Here is a 23,830-nt window from a genome sequence, read left to right as displayed (position 1 = left end):
GAGCTGTGAAAGTGTAACAAACTGGTTCATCATAAGCGTAGACGTTATATATTGGGATTGTTCCATTTGTACTTCCAGACTTGCCGTAGTTGTGCCCCAGATCATCATGGGTGTTGGATGATGTATATTAGCATGTTCCAAAAAAATGGATAACGATTTAAAAATAAAAAAATAAGATGAACTGTACACACCACTGGGATCGAATTAACTCTCTCTGCCTGTCTCTCTCCTGCTCTCTCTGTCTCTCTCCTTCTCTCTCTTTCTCTCTGCCTCTCTGCCTCTGCCTCTCTGCCTCTCTCTCTTTCTCTCCCTGTCTCTCTGCCTCTGCCTCTCTGCCTCTCTCTCTTTCTCTCTCTTTCTCTTTCTCTCTGCCTCTCTGCATGTCTCTCTGCCTTTCTCTCTGCCTTTCTCTCCCTCTGTCTCTCTGTCTCTCTGTCCCTCTCTCCCTATCTCTCTGCCAGTCTCTGCCTTTCTGTCTCTCTGTCACTTTGTCTGTCTCTCTGCCCTTCTCTCTCTCTGCTCATCTCTGTCTCTCTCTCTCTGCCTGTCTCTCTGCCCTTCTCTCTCTCTGCTTTTCTCTCTCTTTGCCCTTCTCTGTCTCTGTCTCTTCCACTCTCCATTTCATTTCATTGGTATACCGTGTAACGTATTGATACATATTGATGCACAATGTTACAATTGAAAATAGAGTAATTAACAGTTCTTTCTCTCTCTCATACCAAACATCAGATTAGACAGTTATCATCAGAACATTGGTATCTATGCTCTACAAGCACACTTCTCTGACCAGGCAGAGACCCAGGCAGAGACCCAGGCTGAGACCCAGGCTGAGACCCAGGCAGAGACCCAGGCATAGACCCAGGCAGAGACCCAGGCAGAGACCCAGGCAGAGACCCAGGCTGAGACCCAGGCTGAGACCCAGGCAGAGACCCAGGCATAGACCCAGGCAGAGACCCAGGCAGAGACCCAGGCAGAGACCCAGGCTGAGACCCAGGCAGAGACCCAGGCAGAGACCCAGGCAGAGACCCAGGCTGAGACCCAGGCTACCTGCTACGTTATAGCAACACAAGAAAACACTTCCTGCTCATTAGCCATTAATAACTATTTACTGTGTATCAATACATATCGAATAACAGTTACAACAGTGTTGTGTGGTTGCCTGCAACCCAAATGGCACCCCATACCCTACTTTTGAGTAGGATCCTATGGGCTGGTCCTATGGGCCTTGGTCTAAAGTAGTGCACTATATAGGGAATAGGGTTCCATAGGACTCTGGTCTATAGCAGTGCACTATATAGGGAATAGGGTTCCATAGGACTGTGGTCCAAAGTAGTGCGCTATATAAGGAATGGGTATCCATAGGGCTCTGGTCTAAAGTAGTGCACTACATAGGGAATAGGGTGTCATTTGGGACTTGAAAGTTGTGTTTGAAGGAGATGAGAGTAGAGCCCTGAGGGCAACAAGGTTTTTTTTATGTTGTTAAATAGCAGCGCTTCCTCCTGTTGATTGGGATGATAAATAAAAATAAATCCTGTAATTAGTTAAACGGAAGGGTTCTGTAATTAGTTACTACCCTGAAGGATTCTGTAATTAGTTACTACCCTGAAGGATTCTGTAATTAGTTACCCTGACGGGTTCTGTAATTAGTTAACCGGAATGGTTCTGCAATTAGTTAACTGGAATGGTTCTGCAATTAGTTACCCTGAAGGGTTCTATAATTAGTTGACTTGAGGGATTCTGGGAGCCATGCCACACACTGGGGATAGATAGATAGATAGATAGATAGATAGATAGATAGATAGATAGATAGATAGATAGATAGATAGATAGATAGATAGATAGATGACCCCCCCCCCCCCCACACACACAGAAGCTAAGTTAGGTTTATCCAAGTCAGGTTTATCCAAGTCAGGTTGATCAAAGTCAGGTTTATATGAGTCAGGTTCATCTGAGTCAGGTTTGATCTCAGGGTTTTAGACATTTACAAGGAATCACCGTCTCCATCAGGTCAATTGGGACTCATATTTTAATATCCTGCTGAAGTGGCACGACGTCTTTGTTTTGACATTTGGAGATACATTCATGAAGGGATGAAGAGCTCTTCTTTAGTGTGTGTAGATTTGTAGATTTGCCTGTTTTCTGTCTGTCAATTACAGGAAGTCGTCTTCACTATAGCCCCGGCCCCCTGGGGAAATGACCTAGCCTCACAAACCTTCTCATTCGGCCTCTCTGGAAAGACCCCCAGCTCATCTCCAGACAACAACTGTGTCCCAATTGGAACCCAATTCCGTGTGTTATTTAACAAGGCAATTCAGTGTATCATCCACTACGTTGCGTCAAGATGGTGCCGACAGACATGGCAGCTCTTCATCTAACTCCTAAGAAACTTCGTAACTCACCAGGATTACGACCAGGAATACGACTTTCCCAAATTGGATCCTTTGTTCGTACCCCCCAGGGCAATAGAACTTATCCCAGAGGCTGCTCCAAGACGCTGCTGGCGGATAAGATGTATTCGAAGTGGACTTCTAGTCCGGCTCAGGAGGCATGCACACCATCCACCAGTATATTACTCGCTAATGTTCAGTCTATGGACAATAAAGTAGACAAGCTCAGGGTGAGGGTCTCCTTCCAGAGAGACATCAGGAACTGTAACATACTCACAGAATCATGGCTCTCTCTGAATATATTAACCCTGTCCATATAGCCAGCTGGATATTCAGTTCATTGTGCTGACAGAAATAAATATCTCTCCCGGAAGAAGTGTATGTTGTGTGGTGTATGTTTCATGATTAACTACTCATGGTGTGATTGTGATAACATACCGAACCTCAAGTCCTATTGTTCACCCAACTTAGAATAACTCACAATCAAATGCAGACCATATTACCTCCCAAGAGAATTCTCTTCGGTTATAGTCATAGCTGTGTATATTCCCCCTCAAGCCTGATACCACGACGGCCCTCAAGGAACTACACTGGAATTTGTGCAATCTGGAAACCATATATGATGAGGCCACATTTCTTGTAGCTGGGGATTTTAACTTCTTCGATATAGGGGGCGCTCTTTTAATCTTTGGATGCAAAACGTTCCCGTTTTAAACAAGATATTTTGTCACGAAAAGATGCTCGACTATGCATATAATTGACAGCTTTGGAAAGAAAACACTCTGATGTTTCCAAAACTGCAAAGATATTGTCTGTGAGTGCCACAGAACTGATGTTACAGAAAAAAAACAGATAAAATAAATAAATAATTGAAACCGCCCCATGGCAATGACTCCTTATATGGCTATGGAGGAGCTAGGAGTCAGCTTACCTTTTCCACGTTTTCCCCAAGGTGTCTGCAGCATTGTGACGTATTTGTAGGCATATCATTGGAAGATTGACCATAAGAGACTACATTTACCAGGTGGTCGCTTGGTGTCCTCCGTCGCAATTATTGCGTAATCTCCAGCTGCAGTATTTTTCCGTTTTCTTCTGATGAGAAGCCAGCTGCCACCACTGATAGATTATCGAATAGATATGTGAAAACACCTTGAGGATTGATTCTAAACAACGTTTTCCATGTTTCTGTCGATATTATGGAGCTAATTTGGAAAAAAGTTTGCCGTTGTAAGTGACTGCATTTTAGTTTTTTTTTTCTTAGCCAAACGTGATGAACAAAATGGAGCTATTTCTCTTACACAAATAATCTTATTGGAAAAAATGAACATTTGCTATCTAACTGAGAGACTCGTCATTGAAAACATCTGAAGTTCTTCAAAGGTAAATGATTTTATTTGAATGCTTTTCTTGTTTTTGTGAAAATGTTGCCTGCTGAATGCTAGGCTTAGTGCTATGCTAGGCTATCAATACTCTTAACACAAATGCTTGTGTAGCTTTGGTTAAAAGCATATTTTGAAAATCTCTGAATCAGATCACGACTCCATTTTGCTCCTTCCTTCCTATAGCCAGAAGCTCAAACAGGAAGTACCCGTGCAATAGGTATATTCAATGCTGGTCTGACCAATCATAATCTATGCTTCAAGGTTGTTTTGGTCATTTGGATGTGATACGTTCCAGGGTAGACTCCGAGAATAGCATTGACGTATACATGGACACGGTGACTGAGTTCATCAGGAAGTGTATAGGTGAAGTTCTTCCCACGGTGACTATTACAACGCGGCAGCAGGTAGCCTAGTGGTTAGAGCGTAGAGGTGGCAGGTAGCCTAGTGGTTAGAGTGTAGAGGTGGCAGGGTAGCCTAGTGGTTAGAGTGTAGAGGCGGCAGGGTAGCCTAGTGGTTAGAGTGTAGAGGTGGCAGGTAGCCTAGTGGTTAGAGTGTAGAGGTGGCAGGGTAGCCTAGTGGTTAGAGCGTTGGACTAGTAACCGGAAGGTTGCAAGTTCAAGCCCCGAGCTGACAAGGTCGTTGACATCTGTCATTCTGCCTCTGAACAGGCAGTTAACCCACTGTTCCTAGGCCGTCATCATGAAGTGCTTTGAGAGGCTAGTTAAGGATCATATCACCTCTACCTTACCTGACACCCTAGACCCACTCCAATTTGCTTACCGCCCCAATTGGTCCACAGACAATGCAATCCATCTGGATAAGTGGAATGCCTATGTAAAACATGTTGTTGATTGACTATAGCTCAGCCAAGCTCATTCTCGGGGCCCTGAGTCTGAACCCCGACCTGTGCAACTGGGTCCTGGACTTCCTAATGGGCCGCCCCATGTGGTGAAGGTAGGAAACAACAGCTCCACTTCGCTGATCCTTAACACAGGGGCCCCACAAGGGTGTGTGCTCAGCCCCATCCAGTACTCCCTGTTCACCGATGACTGCATGGCCAGGCATGCCTCCAACTCAATCATCAGGTTTGCAGGCGTCACAACAGTAGTCTACACCTGATTACCAACAACGATGAGACAGCCTACAGGGAGCAGGTGAGGGCCCTGACAGAGTGGTGCCAGGAAAATAACCTCTGCCTCAACGTCAACAAAACTAAGGAGCTGCTCAAGGACTTCAGGAAACAGCAGAGGGAGCACGCCCCCTATCCACATCGACGGGACCGCAGTGGAGAAAGTGGAAAGCTTTAAGTTCCTCAGTGCCCACATCACTGACGATCAGAAATGGTCCAGAGACAATGTGGTGAAGAAGGCGCAACAGTGCCTCTTCAACCTCAGGTGTCTGAAGACATGTGGCTTTGCCCCTAAGACCCTCAGAAACTTTTACAGATGCACAATTGAGAGCATCCTGTCTAGCTGTATCACCACCTGGTACGGCAACTTCGGCAACTTCACCAACCACAATGGCAGGGCTCTGCAGAACCGTGGTGCGGTCTGCCCAACGCGTCACCGGGGCACACTGCCTGCCCTCCAGGACACCTACTGCACCTTATTTCACAGGAAGGCCAAAAAAGATTATCAAGCGCATCAACCACCCGAGCCACAGCCTGTTCATCCTGGTATCGTCCAGAAGGCGAGGTCAGTACAGCTGCATTAATGCCGGGACCGAGAGACTGAAAAACAGCTTCTATCTCAAGGCCATCAGCCTGTTCAATAGCCATCACAAGCCGGCTAACACCCAGCTAGTCAACCCTGCACCTTAGAGGCTGCTGCCCCATATACAGAGACATGGAATCACTGGTCACTTTAATAATGGAACACTAGTCACTTTAATAACGTTCACACACTGCTTTTCTCATCTCATATGTATGTACTGTATCCTATTCTACTGTATTTTAGTGAATGCCACTCCGAACATTGATCGTTCCTAATATTTATATATTTCTTAATTCCATTCTTTTACTTTTAGATTTGTGTGTATTGTTGTGAATTGTTAGATATTACTCCACTAGTGGAGCTAGGAACGCATAAGCATTTCACTGCACCTGCAATAACATCTGCTAAATATGTGTATGTGATCAATAATATTTGATTTGATTCGATTTGATATTTGGGGTCACACACCACCTAACTCAACTAATCTAAGCTCAACTCGGCTACGGGATGAGGGGTTAGTGCTCAGTTCAGCTAGGGGATGAGGGGTTAGTGCTCAGTTCAGCTAGGGGATGAGGGGTTAGTGCTCAGTTCAGCTAGGGGATGAGGGTTTGTGCTCAGTTCAGCTAGGGGATGAGGGGTTAGTGCTCAGTTAGGCTAGGGGATGAGGGGTTAGAGCTCAATTCAGCTAGGGGATGAGGGTTAGTGCTCAGTTAGGCTAGGGGATGAGGGGTTAATGCTCAGTTCAGCTAGCGGATGAGGGGTAGTGCTCAGTTAGGCTAGGGGATGAGGAGTTAGTGCTCAATTCAGCTAGGGGATGAGGGGTTAGTGCTCAGTTAGGCTAGGGGATGAGGGGTTAGTGCTCAGTTCAGCTAGGGGATGAGGGGTTAGTGCTCAGTTCAGCTAGGGGACGAGGGGTTAGTGCTCAGTTAGGCTAGGGGATGAGGGTTTAGTTATTGATGAGTGTTCTATTCTAGTCACCTTCTATTGACCAACCAGAGGGGTTGGACCTTAATAATACCAGAACCGCCTGGCCTTTCTGCCTGTAGGTACCAGCTGGATAACGTCTGCCGGTGCATATCAACTCACAAGGTGCACAAACATAAGCACCGAAGCTTGATAAATAGTGCACACGCTATTGCAAATGATTAATTACTTGAAGAAATATTAGTGGAAATATATAAATCAAAAACAAAACAACAGTATTTAGTTTAGATAGATGTCAAGGACATGTTTGGTATAATTCTACAAGGTCCTAGAAAGAAAGCTTTGGCCTGTTGCCTATTTTCATTTCCCTTACAAAAAAAGCGTTACAGTATAATCCATTTAATCACCTTATTTGTTGATTCGATTAGAAATAGAGTTATAGTTTTATATATTTATATAGTTTTAGTAATTCATAAAGTCCAGTTAAAGCTTCTTTTGTAGAAACCAAAAAGATAATAATAATAATATAACCAATCAGGTCAAGGGTCAAATTGTTTGCCGTATTCCAAAACAAAAGCACAAGTGCATGAACAATTGTAAAGGTTGAATTGCATAAAGAAATATTCAGGAAATATGTTCATGACAAGATATAAAACAGTCGTTTGTTGATTGTATCAGACACTGTATTGGGCCCTTATACCCGGGCCTTTACAAATTAATCAATCTCGTCTTCTTTTTATGCTTCGGTTTCAAAGTCACAACACAGTTTTGGGGCTTTGTGTGAGGATAACAGGGCTGAAGATAGTTTTGAGTGGAGTTAGGTCAAATTAAATAGGAAACGCAAAACACCAGTCTCAATGTCAACAGTGAAGAGGCAACTCCGGGTGCTGGCCTTCTAGGCAGAGTTCCTCTGTCCAGTCTCAATGTCAACAGTGAAGAGGAGACTCCGGGTGAAGGCCTTCTAGGCAGAGTTCCTCTGTCCAGTCTCAATGTCAACAGTGAAGAGGCAACTCCGGGTGCTGGCCTTCTAGGCAGAGTTCCTCTGTCCAGTCTCAATGTCAACAGTGAAGAGGCAACTCCGGGTGCTGGCCTTCTAGGCAGAGTTCCTCTGTCCAGTCTCAATGTCAACAGTGAAGAGGCAACTCCGGGTGCTGGCCTTCTAGGCAGAGTTCCTCTGTCCAGTCTCAATGTCAACAGTGAAGAGGCAACTCCGGGTGCTGGCCTTCTAGGCAGAGTTCCTCTGTCCAGTCTCAATGTCAACAGTGAAGAGGCAACTCCGGGTGCTGGCCTTCTAGGCAGAGTTCCTCTGTCCAGTCTCAATGTCAACAGTGAAGAGGCAACTCCGGGTGCTGGCCTTCTAGGCAGAGTTCCTCTGTCCAGTCTCAATGTCAACAGTGAAGAGGCAACTCCGGGTGCTGGCCTTCTAGGCAGAGTTCCTCTGTCCAGTCTCAATGTCAACAGTGAAGAGGCAACTCCGGGTGCTGGCCTTCTAGGCAGAGTTCCTCTGTCCAGTCTCAACGTCAACAGTGAAGAGGCAACTCCGGGTGCTGGCCTTCTAGGCAGAGTTCCTCTGTCCAGTCTCAACGTCAACAGTGAAGAGGCAACTCCGGGTGCTGGCCTTCTAGGCAGAGTTCCGGAGTTCCTCAGAGTTCCTCTGTCCAGTGTTTGTGTTCTTTTGCCCATCTTAATCTTTTCTATTTTTTGGCCATTCTAAGATATTGCTTTTTCTTTGCAACACTGCCTAGAAGTCCAGCATCCCAGAGTCGCCTCTTCACTGTTGATGTTGAGACTGGTGTTTTGCGGATACTATTTAATGAAGCTGCCAGTTGAGGACTTGTGAGGCATCTGTTTCTCAAACTAGACACTATAATGTACCTCCCACTCCTAGTTCTATTTTGGTTAGAGACAGTTTTTACACACCTACTCATTCAAGGGTTTTCTTTATTTTAACTATTTTCTACATTGTAGAATAATAGTGAAAACATCAAAACTATGAAATAACACATATGGATTCATGTAGTAACTAAAAAAGTGTTTAAACAAATTAAAATATATGTTATCATTTAGATTCTTCAAAATAGCCAAACTTTTCCTTGGTGACAGCTTTGTACAGTCTTGGCATTCTCTCAACCAGCTTCACCTGGAATGCTTTTCCAACAGTCTTGAAAGAGTTCCCACATATGCTGAACACAGTTTGGTTGCTTTTCTTTCACTGTGCCGTCCAACTCATCCAAAACCATCTCAATTGGCTTTTGTTCTGGTGATTGTGGAGGCCGGGCCATCTGCAGCACTCCATCACTCTCCTTCTTTGTCAAATAGTCCTTACACAGCCCGAAGGTGTGTTGGGTCATTGTCCTCTTGAAAAACAAATAATAGTCCCACTACACGCAAACCAGATGGGATTGCATATTGCTGCAGAATACTGTAGTAGCCATGCTGGTTAAATGTGCCTTGAATTCTAAATAATCACCAAAAGTGTCACCAGCAAAACACCCCCACATCATCATACCTCCTCCTCCATGCTTCATGGCTGGAAACACACATGCAGAGATCATCCGTTCTCCTCCTCTGTGTCTCACAAAGACACGGCGGTTGGAACAAACCAAATTTGTACTCATCAGACCAAAGGACAGATTTACACTGGTCTAATGTCGATTTCTTGTGTTTCTTGGCCCAAGAAAGTGTCTTCTTCTTATTGGTGTCCTTTAGTAATGGTTTCTTTATAGCAATTCGACCATGAAGGCCTTATTCACGCAGTCTCTGAACAGTTGATGTTAAGATGTGTCTGTTACTTGAACTCTGTGAAGCATGTATTTGGGCTGCAATTTCTGAGGCTGGTAGCTCTAATGAACGTATCCTCTGCAGCAGAGGTAACTATGGGTCCTCCTTTCCTGTGGCGGTCCTCATGAGAGCGAGTTTCATCATAGGTCTTGATGGTTTTTTCGACTGCATGTGAAGAAACTTTAAAAGTTATTGAAATTTTCCGAATTGACTGACTTTCATGTCTTAAAGTAATTATGGACTGTAGTTTCTCTTTGCTTATTTGAGCTGTTCTTGCCATAATATGGACTTGGTATTTTTACCAAATAGGGCTATCTTCTGTTTAGGGGTACCTTGTCACAACTGATTGGCTCAAACATTAAAACACATTAGATAAATTCCACAAATGATCTGTAACGGTTCTCCTCGTCAGCGGAGGAAGAGTACCAAAATGCAGCGTGTTCATGTTAGTATTTAATAAATCAACTGAACACTGAATAACAAAACATCAAAGAGAGTGAACGAAACAGTCCTGTAAGGTGCAACAACACAAAACAGAAAACAACTACCCAAAAATCAAGTGGGAAAAACAGGCTACCTAAATGATCTGTTAACAAGCCAGTTAAATGAAATGCATTCCAGGTGACTACCTCATGAAGCTGGTTGAGAGAATATATATAAATATATACAGTACCAGTCAAAAGTTTGGACACCCCTACTCATTCTAGAGTTTTTCTTTATTTTTACTCTTGTCTACAATGAAGGTTAATAGTGAAGACATCAAAACTATGAAATAGCACATATGGAATCATATAGTAACCAATAAAGTGTCAAACAAATTATTAGAAACAAATAAAGAAAAATCCTAGAATCAGTTGGCCAAACTTTGACTGGTTCTGTATACTGTACACTTCGGTTGGAGTCACTGAAACTCATTTTTCAACCACTCCACAAATGTATTGTTAACAAACTAAAGTTTTGTCAAGTTGGTTAGGACTTTGTATATACGTATATGACACAAGTCATTTTTCAAACAATTGTTTACAGACAGGTTATTTAACTTATAATTCACTGTATCACAATTCCAATGGGTCAGAAGTTTACAAACACTAAGTTGACTGTGCCATTAAACAGCTTGGAAAATTCCAGGAAATTATGTCATGGCTTTAGAAGCTTCTAATAGGCTAATTGACATCATTTGAGTCATTTGGACGTGTACCTGTGGATGTATTTCAAAGCCTACCTTCAAACTCAGTGCTTCTTTGCTTGACATAATGGGAAAATCAGAAGAAATGAGCCAAGACTTCACAAAAATATTGTAGACCTCCACAAAGCAACACTGATTGACAATAAATGTCACATGCTGTTGTGCAAAAGGAATAGACAACAGGTGGAAATTATAGGCAATTAGCAAGACACCCCAATAAAGGAGTGGTTCTGCAGGTGGTGACCACAGACCACTTCTCAGTTCCTATGCTTCCTGGCTGATGTTTTGCTCACTTTTGAATGCTGGCGGTGCTTTCACTCTGGTGGTAGCATGAGACGGAGTCTGCAACCCACACAAGTGGCTCAGGTAGTGCAGCTCATCCAGGATGGCACATCAATGCGAGCGGTGGCAAGAAGGTTTGCTGTGTCTGTCAGCGTAGTGTCCAGAGCATGGAGGCACTACCAGGAGACAGGACAGTACATCAGGAGTCGTGGAGGAGGCCGTAGGAGGGCAACAAACCAGCAGCAGGACCGCTACCTCTGCCTTTGTGCAAGGAGGAGCAGGTGGAGCACTGCCAGAGCCCTGCAAAATGACCTCCAGCAGGCCACAAATGTGCATGTGTCTGCTCAAACACTCAGAAACAGACTCCATGAGGGTGGTATTAGGGCACAACGTCCACAGGTGGGGGTTGTGCTTACAGCCCAACACCGTGCAGGACGTTTGGCATTTGCCAGAGAACACCAAGATTGGAAAATTCGCCACTGGTGCCCTGTGCTCTTCACGGATGAAAGCTGTTCATACTGAGCACATGTGACAGACGTGACAGAGTCTGGAGACGCCGTGGAGAACGTTCTGCTGCCTGCAACATCCTCCAGCATGACCGGTTTGGCGGTGGGTCAGTTATGGTGTAGGATGGCATGTCTTTGGGGGCCCGCACAGCCCTCCATGTGCTCGCCAGAGGTAGCCTGACTGCCATTAGGTACCGAGTTGAGATCCTCAGACCCCTTGTGAGACCATATGCTGGTGCGGATGCCCTGGGTTCCTCCTAATGCAACACAATGCTAGACCTCATGTGGCTGGAGTGTGTCAGCAGTTCCTGCAAGAAGAAGGCATTGATGCTATTGACTGGCCCGCCCGTTCCCCAGACCTGAATCCAATTGAGCACATCTGGGACATCATGTCTCGCTCCATCCACCAACGCCACGTTGCACCACAGACAGTCCAGGAGTTGGCGGATGCTTTAGTCCAGGTCTGGGAGGAGATCCCTCAGGAGACCATCCGCCACCTCATCAGGAGCATGCCCAGGTGTTGTAGTGAGGTCATACAGGCACGTGGAGGCAACACACACTACTGAGCCTCATTTTGACTTGTTTTAAGGACATTACATCAAAGTTGGATCAGCCTGTCGTGTAGTTTTCCACTTTAATTTTGAGTGTGACTCCAAATCCAGACCTTCATGGGTTGATAAATTTGATTTCCATTGATAATTTTTGTGTGATTTTGTTGTCAGCACATTCAACTATGTAAAGTAAAAAGTATTTAATAAGAATATTTCATTCATTCAGATCTAGGATGTGTTCTTTTAGTGTTCCCTTTATTTTTTTGAGCAGTGTATAACTGTTTGGCTATAATGACCATTGTTATGTTTGGAGGAAAAAGGTCTTGCAAGCCGAAGAACACCATCCCAGCCATGAAGAACGGGGTGGCAGCATCATGTTCTGGGGTTCTTTGCTGCAGGAGGGACTGGTGCACTTCACAAAATAGATGTCATCATGAGTGAGGAAAATTATGTGGATATATTGAAGCAACATCTCAAGACATCAGTCATTAAGTTAAAGCTTGGTCGCAAATGGTCTTCCAAATGAACAATAACCCCAAGCATACTTCCAAAGATGTGGCAAAATGGCTTAAGGACAACAAAGTCAAGGTATTGGAGTGGCCATCACAAAGCCCTGACCTCAATCCTATAGAAAATTTGTGGACAAACCTGCAAACCTGAAAAAGCATGTGCGAGCAAGGAGGCCTACAAACCTGACTCAGTTACATCAGCTCTGTCAAGAGGAATGGGCCAAAATTCACCCAACTTATTGTGGGAAGCTTGTGGAAGGCTACCCGAAACGCTTGACCCAAGTTAAACTACCAATTACTAATTGAATGTATGTAAACTTCTGACCCACTGGGAATGTGATGAAAGAAATAAAAGCTGAAATAAATCATTCTGTCTACTATTATTCTGACATTTCACATTCTTAAAATAAAGTGGTGATCCTAACTGACCTAAGACAGGGAATTTTTATTAGGATTAATTGTCAGGAAGTGAGTTGAAATGTATTTGGCTAAGGTGTATGTAAACTTCAGACTTATATTGTATATACAGTTTGAGTCCAAGCCCTGGTGCCACAGCTTCAGTGATGGCCTAGTCTCTTCGAACTGGGCAAAAACGGGTTGAATCAATGTTATTTCATTAGCGAGAATTCAGTGTGATGACGTTGAATCAACGTGGAAAACTGACTGGATTTGCAAAAAGTCATCAACTTAAGGGAGTGAATTCAATGACAGTGAAATGTTTTGTTGATTTCACGTTGAATTCATGTAGGTTGACAACTCATCCAAATTTAAATCAAAACTGGATGTTGATCTGATGCCTGTACCCAGTGGGTGCTGAGATTAGTGATAACCTAATACGATGACAGACACACTGGCTCTAGTCAGCCAGTTATAGTTAGTCTATAAATTAAACATGGTTATTTTGCATATCACTAACAAGTATCTCTCTCTCTCCCTCTCTCTCTCTCTCTCTCTCTCTCTCTCCTCTCTCTCTCTCTCTCTCTCCCTCTCTCTCACTCTCTCTCTCTTTCACTCTCTCTCTCTCTCACTCTCTCTCTTCCCTCTCTCACTCTCTCTCTCTCTCTCTCTCTCACTCTCTCTCTCTCCCTCTCTCTCTCTCTCTCTCTCTCTCTCTCTCTCTCTCTCTCTCTCTCTCTCTCTCTCTCTCTCACTCTCACTCTCTCTCTCTCTCTCTCTCTCTCTCTCTCTCTCTCTCTCTCTCTCTCCCTCTCTCTCTCTCTCTCTCTCTCTCTCCTCTCTCTCTCTCTCTCTCTCTCTCTCTCTCTCTCTCTCCCTCTCTCACTCTCTCTCTCTCCCTCTCTCTCTCTCTCTCTCTCTCTCTCTCTCTCACTCTCACTCTCTCTCTCCTCTCTCTCTCTCTCTCTCTCTCTCTCTCTCTCTCTCTCTCTCCCTCTCTCTCACTCCTTCCCTTCAGAACCCTCTCCATTTCCAGATGCCGATGCAGAACCCGGCCCTGCCCCAGGTGGAGCTGCTCTACTCCCTGCTGGTGATCAACAGCTGGTATGACGTCAGCCTCCTGCTCTGTCAGGAATGGAATGTTTCCAGCTTCCTGGTTCGTCTCCGTAACAACACCAAGTTCCACCTGGGTTCTGTGGTCAACATCACCAACTCCAGCACCTTGCCCAACTCTCACCCTAACAGCTCCGTCTCCAAGGCCGACTTCCAGACCTCTCTACGGGGATACCTGGAGTCCATCAAGGAGTCAACGTCTACAGTCGTAACATTCGGCTGCGACATCCGGGACATCAAGAGGATCTTTAACGTGGTGACCAAGCTGGGCCTGATGCTGCCAGAGTACCACTGGGTGTTGGGGGACACGCAGGACGTGGAGGAGCTGAGGACCGAGGGGCTGCCGGCGGGACTGCTGGCCCATGGCAGGATGGGGACTCCCTCCCTGGATCACTACGTACAGGATGGGCTGGAGCTGGTGGCCCGGGTGGTGGGGTCAGCTGCGTACCTCTCCCCTGAGCTCGCCCTCATCCCCTCCATCACCAACTGCATGGATACACAGAGCAGGCAGAACAGGAACATGACCTCAGGGAAATATCTGTCCAGGTGCAGTACTGATGCTGATTCACTTCTCATATAAAGCATTAATAAAGACGTTTGTGGTGATTTAGTCCAAGTGTATGATTCAGAATAGGTCTGTACGATTCAGCTCAATACGTCTATATGATTAAGTTCAATAGGTCTATATGATTCAATACAATAGGTCTAGATGATTCAGTATAATAAGTCTATATGATTTAGTACAATATGGCTGTATGATTAAGTGCAATAGGTATATATAATTCAGTTAAATAGGTCTATATGATTCAATACAATATGGCTGTATGATTCAGTGCAATAGGTCTATATAATTCAGTTAAATACATCTATATGATTCAGTACACTATGCCTATATGATTAATTTATAGGTCTATATGATTCAGTACAGTAGGTCTATATGATTCATTTCAATAGATCTATATGATTAATTTCAACAGGTCTATATTATTCAGTACAATACGTCTATATGATTCAGTACAATAGGTCTATATGATTCAGTACAATAGGTATATATGATTCAGTACAATATATGATTCATTTCAATAGGTCTATATGATTCAGTACAGTAGGTTTATATGATTCATTTCAATAGGTCTATATGATTAATTTCAATTGGTCTATATTATTCAGTACAATAGGTCTATATGATTCAATACCTGTTAACACATGATAATCTCAGGGAAATATCTGGCCTAGTGCAGTATGATAAATACACTGATGCTGAGATATTACTCAGTCAAGTATGATAAATACACTGATGCTGAGATATTACTCAGTCAAGTATGATAAATACACTGATGCTGAGATATTACTCAGTCAAGTATGATAAAATACAGTTGTGTTGGTAGGATGCAACCCAAATGGCACCCTATGTAGTGTCGTGAAGTTATTTTAACCAGAGCCCTGGTCAACAGTAGTGTACTATTTATTGAACCTTTACTTAACTAGGCAAGTCAATTATGAACAAATTCTTATTTTCAATGACGGCCTAGGAACAGTGGGTTAACTGCCTTGTTCAGGGGCTGAACAACAGATTTTTTACTTGTCAGTGTAAGGTCCTGGGTGTCGTGAGGGTGAAATCAGGAAAGCAGAGTTCAATAAAGTGCTTCTTTAAAATGCACACACGGTGAACTACCGTAGTACCGCAGAAACGATGTCCTCCGGCACCCCGTAGTGCCGAAAGACATGGGTGAATAACTCCTCCGCAGTCTGTAGGGCTGTAGGGATACCGGGCAACGGGAGGAGACGGCAGGACTTAGAGAACCGGTCCACAATCACCAGAACCGTAGGGTTCCACTGAGACGGGGGCTGATCGGTCAGGAAATCTACGGAGAGATGAGACCATGGCCGTTGTGGAACGGGGAGGGGTTGTAACTTCCCCCTAGGAAGGTGCCTAGGAGCCTTACTCTGGGCGCACACCGAACAGGAGGAGACATAAACCTTAACGTCCCTAGCTAATACCTCCCCGAAGGCTCCCCACTGTCCTCATCACCCCAGGGTGACCCGAGGAGGGTAGGACGTGAGCCCACCGAATCAGTTGGTCCTGAACACCAAGCGGCACGTACTTCCGCCCCGCCGGACACTGAGGAGGCGCGGGTTCAGCCCGTAACGCCCGCTCGATGTCCGAGTCCACCTCCCATACCACGGTTGCTATCAGCCTTGAGGCGGGAAGGATGGGAGTAGGTTCGGTGGACCGATCCTCTGTGTCGTAAAGGTGGGACTGTGCGTCCGCCTTCACATTCTGGGAGCCCGGTCTATAAGATAACATGAACCGGAATCGGGTGAAAAACATGGCCCACCTTGCCTGATGTGGGTTCAGTCTCCTAGCTGCCCGAATATACTCCAGATTTTGGTGATCGGTCCAGATGAGAAAGGGGTGCTTAGCCCCCTCAAGCCAGTGTCTCCACACCTTCAGATTCCTGACCACCGCTAACAACTCCCGCTCCCCCACATCATAGTTACGCTCCGCTGGGCTGAGCTTCCTCGAGAAGAAAGCGCAGGGGCGGAGTTTTGGTGGCGTACCCGAGCGCTGTGATAGCACGCCACCCACCCCAGCCTCGGACGCGTCCACCTCCACTATGAATGATAGAGAGGGGTCCGGATGCGCCAACACGGGTGCATCAGTGAACAGCGCCTTCAATCTTTTGTTGAATGCTCCATCCACCTCTGCTGACCACCGCAACCGCACCGGGCCCCCCTTCAGCAGTGAGGTGATGGGAGCCGCTATCTGGTCAAAACCCAAGATAAACCTCTGGTAGTAGTTGGCAAAACCCAAAAACCGCTGCACCTCTTTTACCGTGGTCGGAGTCGTCCAATTACGCACGGCCCTAATGCGGTCACCCTCCATCACCACCCCCGAGGTGGAAATGCGATAACCCAGAAAGGAGACGGCTCGTTTGGAGTACCAGAGACACATGCGCGGCGTGAGTGGCTGAGTAGATTAGAATGTTATCGATATAAACAACCACTCCCCCTGAGAATCTTGTCTACAAAGGATTAGAAAACGGCTGGAGCATTCTTTAACCCATATGGCATGACGCAGTACTCATAGTGGTCCGATGTGGTACTAAATGCGGTTTTCCACTTGTCTCCCTTCCGAATACGCACCAGACTATGCGCGCTCCTGAGATCCAATTTTGTGAAGCACTGCGCTCCGTGAAATGATTCCACCGCCGTAGCAATGAGAGGTAGTGGGTAGCTGAACCCCACTGTGATGGCATTTAAGACCTCTTTAATCAATACACGGACACAAATCTCCCTCCTTTTTCTTCACAAAAAAGAAACTCGAGGAGACGGGTGAGATAGAGGACCGAATGTACCCATGTTCCAGAGACTCCGTGACATATATCTCCTTAGCCAACGTCTCCTCTTGGGACAATGGGTACACGTGACTCTTGGGAAGCGCTGCGTTTACCTGGAGATCTATCGCACAATCCCTTCCCGGTCGATGTGGTGGTAATTTAGTCGCCTTCTTTTTACTGAAAGCGATGCCAAATCGGCATACTCGGGAGGGAATGCACACCGTGGGACCCTGGTGTGGACTCTCCACCGACGTGGCACCGATGGAAACTCCCAGACACCTTCCAGAACACTCCTCTGACCACCCCTGGAGAACCCCTGTCTCCACAAAATGTTAGGATTGGGCCGGGCCAGCCAGGAAATCCCTAGCACCACTGGAAACGCAGGCGAATCAATAATATAGAGACTGATACGCTCCCTACGATTCCCCTGCGTTACCATGTCCAGTGGAACCGTGGTCTCCCTGACCACCCCTGACCCTAATGGCCGGCTATCTAGGGAGTGCACGTGAAAGGGAGAATCTATCGGCACAAGCAGAACACCTAATATAAGAGCCCGCGATCCATAAAGTTCCCAGCTGTGCCTGAATCGACTAGCGCCAAACATGTGACCAACAGGGGGTTCTGGGTGAGTTTGGGGTGATCGAGAAGTGTTCCGCCTGCCATCTCGACTCCCAGACCGAACCCCCCAGCACCAATCGGCCATGTGTCCTCTCCGACCACAGCTGGTGCAGGGGGAGACTCCTCCTTCAACTCCATCGAAATGGGAGCGGAGGTGCTGGGTGGTGGAACACACCACCCAGCAGATTGTCCGGTCGGATGGACATGTCAATCAGCTCATCCAGGGGAAGAGCAGTGTCCCGACACGCTATCTCCCTGCGGACGTCCTCCCGGAGACTACACCAGTAGTGGTCGCTAAGGGCCTTGTCGTTCCACCCAGATCCTGCTGCCAAGGTCCGGAACTCCAATGCGTAATCCTGGGCGCTCCTCTTCTCCTGCCTGAGATGGAATAGTCGTTCTGGGTAGTGCTCCTTCGCTGAGTCTGGGCCATTCCAGACTGCGTTCGCCCACTCCAGAGCACGACCCGTGGGGCAGGAGATGAGGACACTCACTCTCTCCGCTCCCGAGGGAGTGGGTCTGACGGTGGCCAGGTACAGTTCCAGCTGGAGTAAGAATCCCTGGCACCCCACCGCCGCTCCATCATAAACCTTCGGGAGCGTAAGACGGAGAGCGCTGGAGCCGGGGGATGGGGAGTCCTGAGCTGGGAGAGCCGAAGGTGGAGAGAGGAGACCACTTCTCTCCCATCGGTCCATTCTCTCCATCACCTGATCCATAGCCGTTCCGATCCAATGGAGAACGGTGGTATGGTGTAGGACCCGTTCCTCCATTGATGGGAGAGGGTTGGCCGCTGCTCCTGCTGACTCCATTCTTTCTGGGTGTGGGATTCTGTAAGGTCCTGGGTGTCGTGAGGGTGAAATCAGGCGCAGGAAAGCAGAGTTCAATAAAGTGCTCCTTTAATGCACACACGGTGAACTACGGTCACCCCACTTTCGGGTGCTCAAACCAAATGCCTCAGACACAGGGAACGAAAACAGTCTAGCACTAAATACACGAACACGTACGTCTAATGCAAACACCAGGGTTACAATAATCAATCCCGCACAAAGAACCAGGCGGGCCGGCTGACTAATAAAGCCTCACTAATTACAAACAACTCAAAACAGGTGTACTCAATAAACACATAAGGAGGGGGACAAAAGAATCAGTGGCAGCTAGTAAGCCGGCGACGACGACGGGCCGAGTGCCACCCGAACGGGAAGGGGAGCCACCTTCGGTCGGAGTCGTGACAGTCAGCTCTGGGATTCAATCCTGGAACCTTTCAGTTACTAGTCCAACGCTCTAACTACTAGGCTACCTGCCACCCCTGCCTCCACATTAAACTATAAGAAATAGGATGTATTTTGAGGCCTGCATGGTACACTACTGTGGTAATTCCACCCTAAGGATCAGATTTATTCAGAATCATCATGATGGTATGGAGTATTATTATGGTATGGAGTACTATGGAGTATAATGGAGCATTTTGGAGTATTATGGAGTATTATGAAGGTATGGGGTATCATGGAGTATTATGAAGTATTTTGTAGTATTACGATTGCATTGAGTATTATGGTGGTATGGAGTATTGTGACAGTATTGAGTATTATGATGGTATGGAGTAGTATGATATTATGAAGTATTATGGAGTATTATGATGCTATGAAGTATCATGGAGTATTCTGATGCTATGAAGTATCATGGAGTATTCTGATGCTATGGAGTATCATGGAGTATTCTGATGCTATGGAGTATCATGGTGGCATGGAGTACTATGATGTTATGGAGTACTATGATGTTATGGAGTACTATGATGGTATGGAGTACTATGATGGCATGGAGTATTATGACGGTATGGAGTACTATGGACTACTATGATGGTATGGAGTATCATGGAGTATTATGATGGTATGGAGTATTATGGAGTATCATAATGGTATGGAGTATCATGATGGTATGGAGTATTATGATGGTATGGAGTATTATGATGGTATGGAGTATCATGATGGTATGGAGTATTATGATGGTATGGAGTATTATGATGGTATGGAGTATTATGATGGTATGGAGTATCATGATGGTATGGAGTACTATGGAGTATTATGATGTTATGGAGTACTATGATGGTATGGAGTATTATGGAGTAACATGATGGGTACAGAGTACTATGACGGTATGGAGTACTGTGATGATATGGATTATCATGGAGTATTATGACGGTATGGAGTACTATGATGGTATGGAGTATCATGGAGTATTTTGATGGGATGGAGTATTATGGAGGATCATGATGGGAGGGAGTATTATGGAGTATTATGATGGGAGGGAGTATTATGGAGTATTATGGAGGATCATGATGGGAGGGGGTATTATGGAGTATTATGGAGTATTATGATGGGAGGGAGTATTATGGAGTATTATGATGGTATGGAGTATTATGGAGTATTATGATGGGATGGAGTATTATGGAGTATTATAGAGTATTGTGATGGGAGGGTGTATTATGGAGTATTATAGAGTATTATGATGGGAGGGAGTATTATGGAGTATTATGGAGTATTATGATGGGATGGAGTATTATGGAGTATTATGATGGGAGGGAGTATTATGGGGTATTATGATGGGAGGGAGTATTATGGAGTATTATAGAGTATTGTGATGGGAGGGTGTATTATGGAGTGTTATGATGGGAGGGAGTATTATGGAGTATTATGATGGGGGGGTATTATGGAGTATTATGGAGTATTATGGAGTATTATGATGGGAGAGAGTATTATGGAGAATTATGATGGGAGGGAGTATTATGGAGTATTATGATGGGAGGGAGTATTATGAAGTATTTTGATGGGGGGGGGTATTATGGAGTATTATGGAGTATTATGATGGGAGGGAGTATTACGGAGTATTATGGAGTATTATGATGGGAGGGGGTATTATGGAGTATTATGGAGTATTATGATGGGAGGAGGTATTATGGAGTATTATGGAGTATTATGATGGGAGGGAGTATTATGGAGTATTATGGAGTATTATGATGGGAGGGGGTATTATGGAGTATTACGGAGTATTATGATGGGAGGGAGTATTATGGAGTATTATGGAGTATTATGATGGGAGGAGGTATTATGGAGTATTATGGAGTATTATGATGGGAGGAGGTATTATGGAGTATTATGGAGTATTATGATCGGAGGGAGTATTATGGAGTATTATGATGGGTGAAAGTATTATGATGGGTGGAAGTATTACGGAGTATTATGGAGTATTATAATGAGATGGAGTATTATGGAGTATTATGATGGGAGGGAGTATTATGGAGTATTATGATGGGAGGGCGTATTATGGAGTATTATGATGGGAGGGAGTATTATGATGGGAGGGGTATTATTGAGTATTATTGAGTATTATGGAGTATTATGGTGGGAGGGAGTATTATGGAGTATTATGCTGGGTGGAAGTATTATGCAGTATTATGGAGTATTATAATGAGATGGAGTATTATGGAGTATTATGCTGGGTGGAAGTATTATGCAGTATTATGGAGTATAATAATGAGATGTAGTATTATGGAGTATTATAATGGGCGGAAGTATTATGGAGTATTATGGAGTATCATGATGAGATGGAGTATTATGGAGTATTATGATGGGTGGAAGTATTATGGAGTATTATGGAGTATTATAATGCGATGGAGTATTATGGAGTATTATAATGCGATGGAGTATTATGGAGTATTATGATGGGAGGGAGTATTATGGAGTATTATGGAGTATTATGATGGGGGGAGTATTATGGAGTATTATGTAGTATTATGCTGGGAGGGAGTATTATGGAGTATTATGATGGGAGGGAGTATTATGGGGTATTATGGAGTATTATGACGGAGGGAGTATTATGGAGTATTATGATGGGAGGGAGTATTATGGAGCATTATTGAGTATTATGGTGGGAGGGAGTATTATGGAGTATTATGGAGTATTATGATGGGAGGGAGTATTATGGAGTATTATGATGGGGGGAGTATTATGGAGTATTATGATGGGAGGGAGTATTATGATGGATGGGGGTATTATGGAGTATTATTGGAGTATTATGGAGTATTATGATGGGAGGGAGTATTATGGAGTATTATGATGGGAGGGAGTATTATGATGGTGGAAGTATTATGGAGTATTATAATGAGATGGAGTATTATGGAGTATTATGATGGGTGGAAGTATTATGCAGTATTATGGAGTATTATAACGGAGATGGAGTATTATGGAGTATTATAATGGGCATGGAAGTATTATGGAGTATTATGGAGTATAGTATGATGGGAGGGAGATGGAGTATTATGGAGTATTATGATGGGTGGAGTATTATGGAGTATTATGGAGTATTATAATGCGATGGAGTATTATGGAGTATTATAATGCGATGGAGTATTATGGAGTATTATGATGGGAGTATTATGGAGTATTATGGAGTATTATGGAGTATTATGATGGGAGGGAGTATTATGGAGTATTATTTAGTATTATGCTGGGAGGGAAGTATTATGGAGTATTATGATGGGAGGGATATAAATATGGGGTATTATGGAGTATTATGACTGGGAGGAGTATTATGGAGTATTATGATGGGAGGGAGTATTATGGAGCAATTATTGAGAATTATGGTAGGAGCTGGAGCTTATTATGGAGTATTATGGAGTATATAAATGATGGGAGGGAGTATTATGGAGTATTATGATGGTTGAGGGAGTATTTAGAGTATGATGTTTAGCGGGAGTATTATGGAGTATTATGATGGGTGGAAGTATTATGGAGTATTACAATGAGATGGAGTATTATGGAGTATAACACTAGGAGGGAGTATGCTATGGATCTTGTGATGGTGTGGAGTAGTATGATGTATTATTGAGTATTTGCAGATGGTATGGAGTATTGTGATGATATGGATGGTGTATTTTGGAGTATTACGATGGCATGGGATATTATGGTGTATTATGGAGTATTATGATGGAAGGGAGTGTTATGATTGGATGGAGTATTATGGAGTAGTATGATGGGAGGGAGTATTATTGAGTATTGTGGAGAATTATAATGGGAGGGAATATTATGACGGGATGGAGTATTATGGAGTATTATGGAGTATTACGATGGGAGGGAGTATTATGGAGCATTATGGAGTATTATGATGGGAGGGAGTATTATGATGGATGTAAGTATAATGGAGTATTATAATGAGATGGAGTATTATGGAGTATAACACTAGGAGGGAGTATTATGGAGTATTATGGAGTATTATGATGCGAGGGGGTATTATGGAGTATTATGATGGGAGGGAGTATTATGGAGTTTTTTTTTATTTTATTTTTTAGTTAGCGAGTTGTGAAGATCCAGATGAGAATGTTCTGTTTGCGGTGGGAATCCTTGGATATAAATAATAAAAATAATAGGTCCGATATGCTCTGGTTAGAGTCGCGTTGTTCGAACTGGCGAGAGCCTTCCGAGCTAAAGGTTAGCTGATGACCGGTTAGCTAATGACCGCTAGCAATGGTTTGCTGAATGATAGCTGGTAGTTAGCTGGCTAGCTTCAGTTGAGGGGTTCCGGATCCGAAGTAAATATAAATACTTTAGAAAAAAAAAGCAGATCCACGCTACATTGGGTGAGGCGGGTTGCAGGGGAGTATTTAGATGTTGATGTTTAGCAAAATGTTTTAAAAGATATCCGAAGAAAAATATGTAAAAAATATATATACAAGGGACACGACACGACAAGACGTCTGACTGCTACGCCATCTTGGATCTTGTATTACTCTGGGAGGGAGTACTATGGAGTATTATTGAGTATTATGGAGCATTATGTATTATTGAGTATTGTGGAGTATTATGACGGTATGGTGTATTGATGGAGTATTGTGGAGTATTATGGAGTATTACGGAGTATTACGATGGGAGGGGTATTATGTATTTGATGATGGGATGGATGGGTATTATGGAGTATTATGGGATGGGGTGGGGGTATTATGGAGTATTATGGAGTATTATGATGGGAGGAGTATTATGGAGTATTATGATGGGAGGGAGTATTATGGAGTATTATGATGGAGTATTATGATGATGAGATGGAGTATTATGGGAGGGGGTATTATGGAGTATTATGATGGGAGGGAGTATTG

General features: G+C 44.4%; 1 protein-coding gene across 1 annotated transcript in view; it reads left to right on the top strand.

Moving 5' to 3' along the window:
• Positions 1 to 23,830, top strand: part of grin3a (glutamate receptor, ionotropic, N-methyl-D-aspartate 3A) — a 116,502-nt gene that overhangs the window by 11,419 nt on the left and 81,253 nt on the right. The window contains exon 2 of the mRNA XM_064979034.1: positions 13,635 to 14,275. Coding sequence (XP_064835106.1) covers positions 13,635 to 14,275 — 641 coding nt within the window. The remainder of the gene's footprint in view (positions 1 to 13,634; positions 14,276 to 23,830) is intronic.

This window comes from Oncorhynchus masou, chromosome 11, assembly GCF_036934945.1.
Source record: "Oncorhynchus masou masou isolate Uvic2021 chromosome 11, UVic_Omas_1.1, whole genome shotgun sequence".
Lineage (NCBI taxonomy): Eukaryota > Metazoa > Chordata > Actinopteri > Salmoniformes > Salmonidae > Oncorhynchus > Oncorhynchus masou.
The sequence above is the reverse complement of the archived record's forward strand: the minus strand, read 5'-3'. Positions and strand labels throughout refer to the sequence as shown.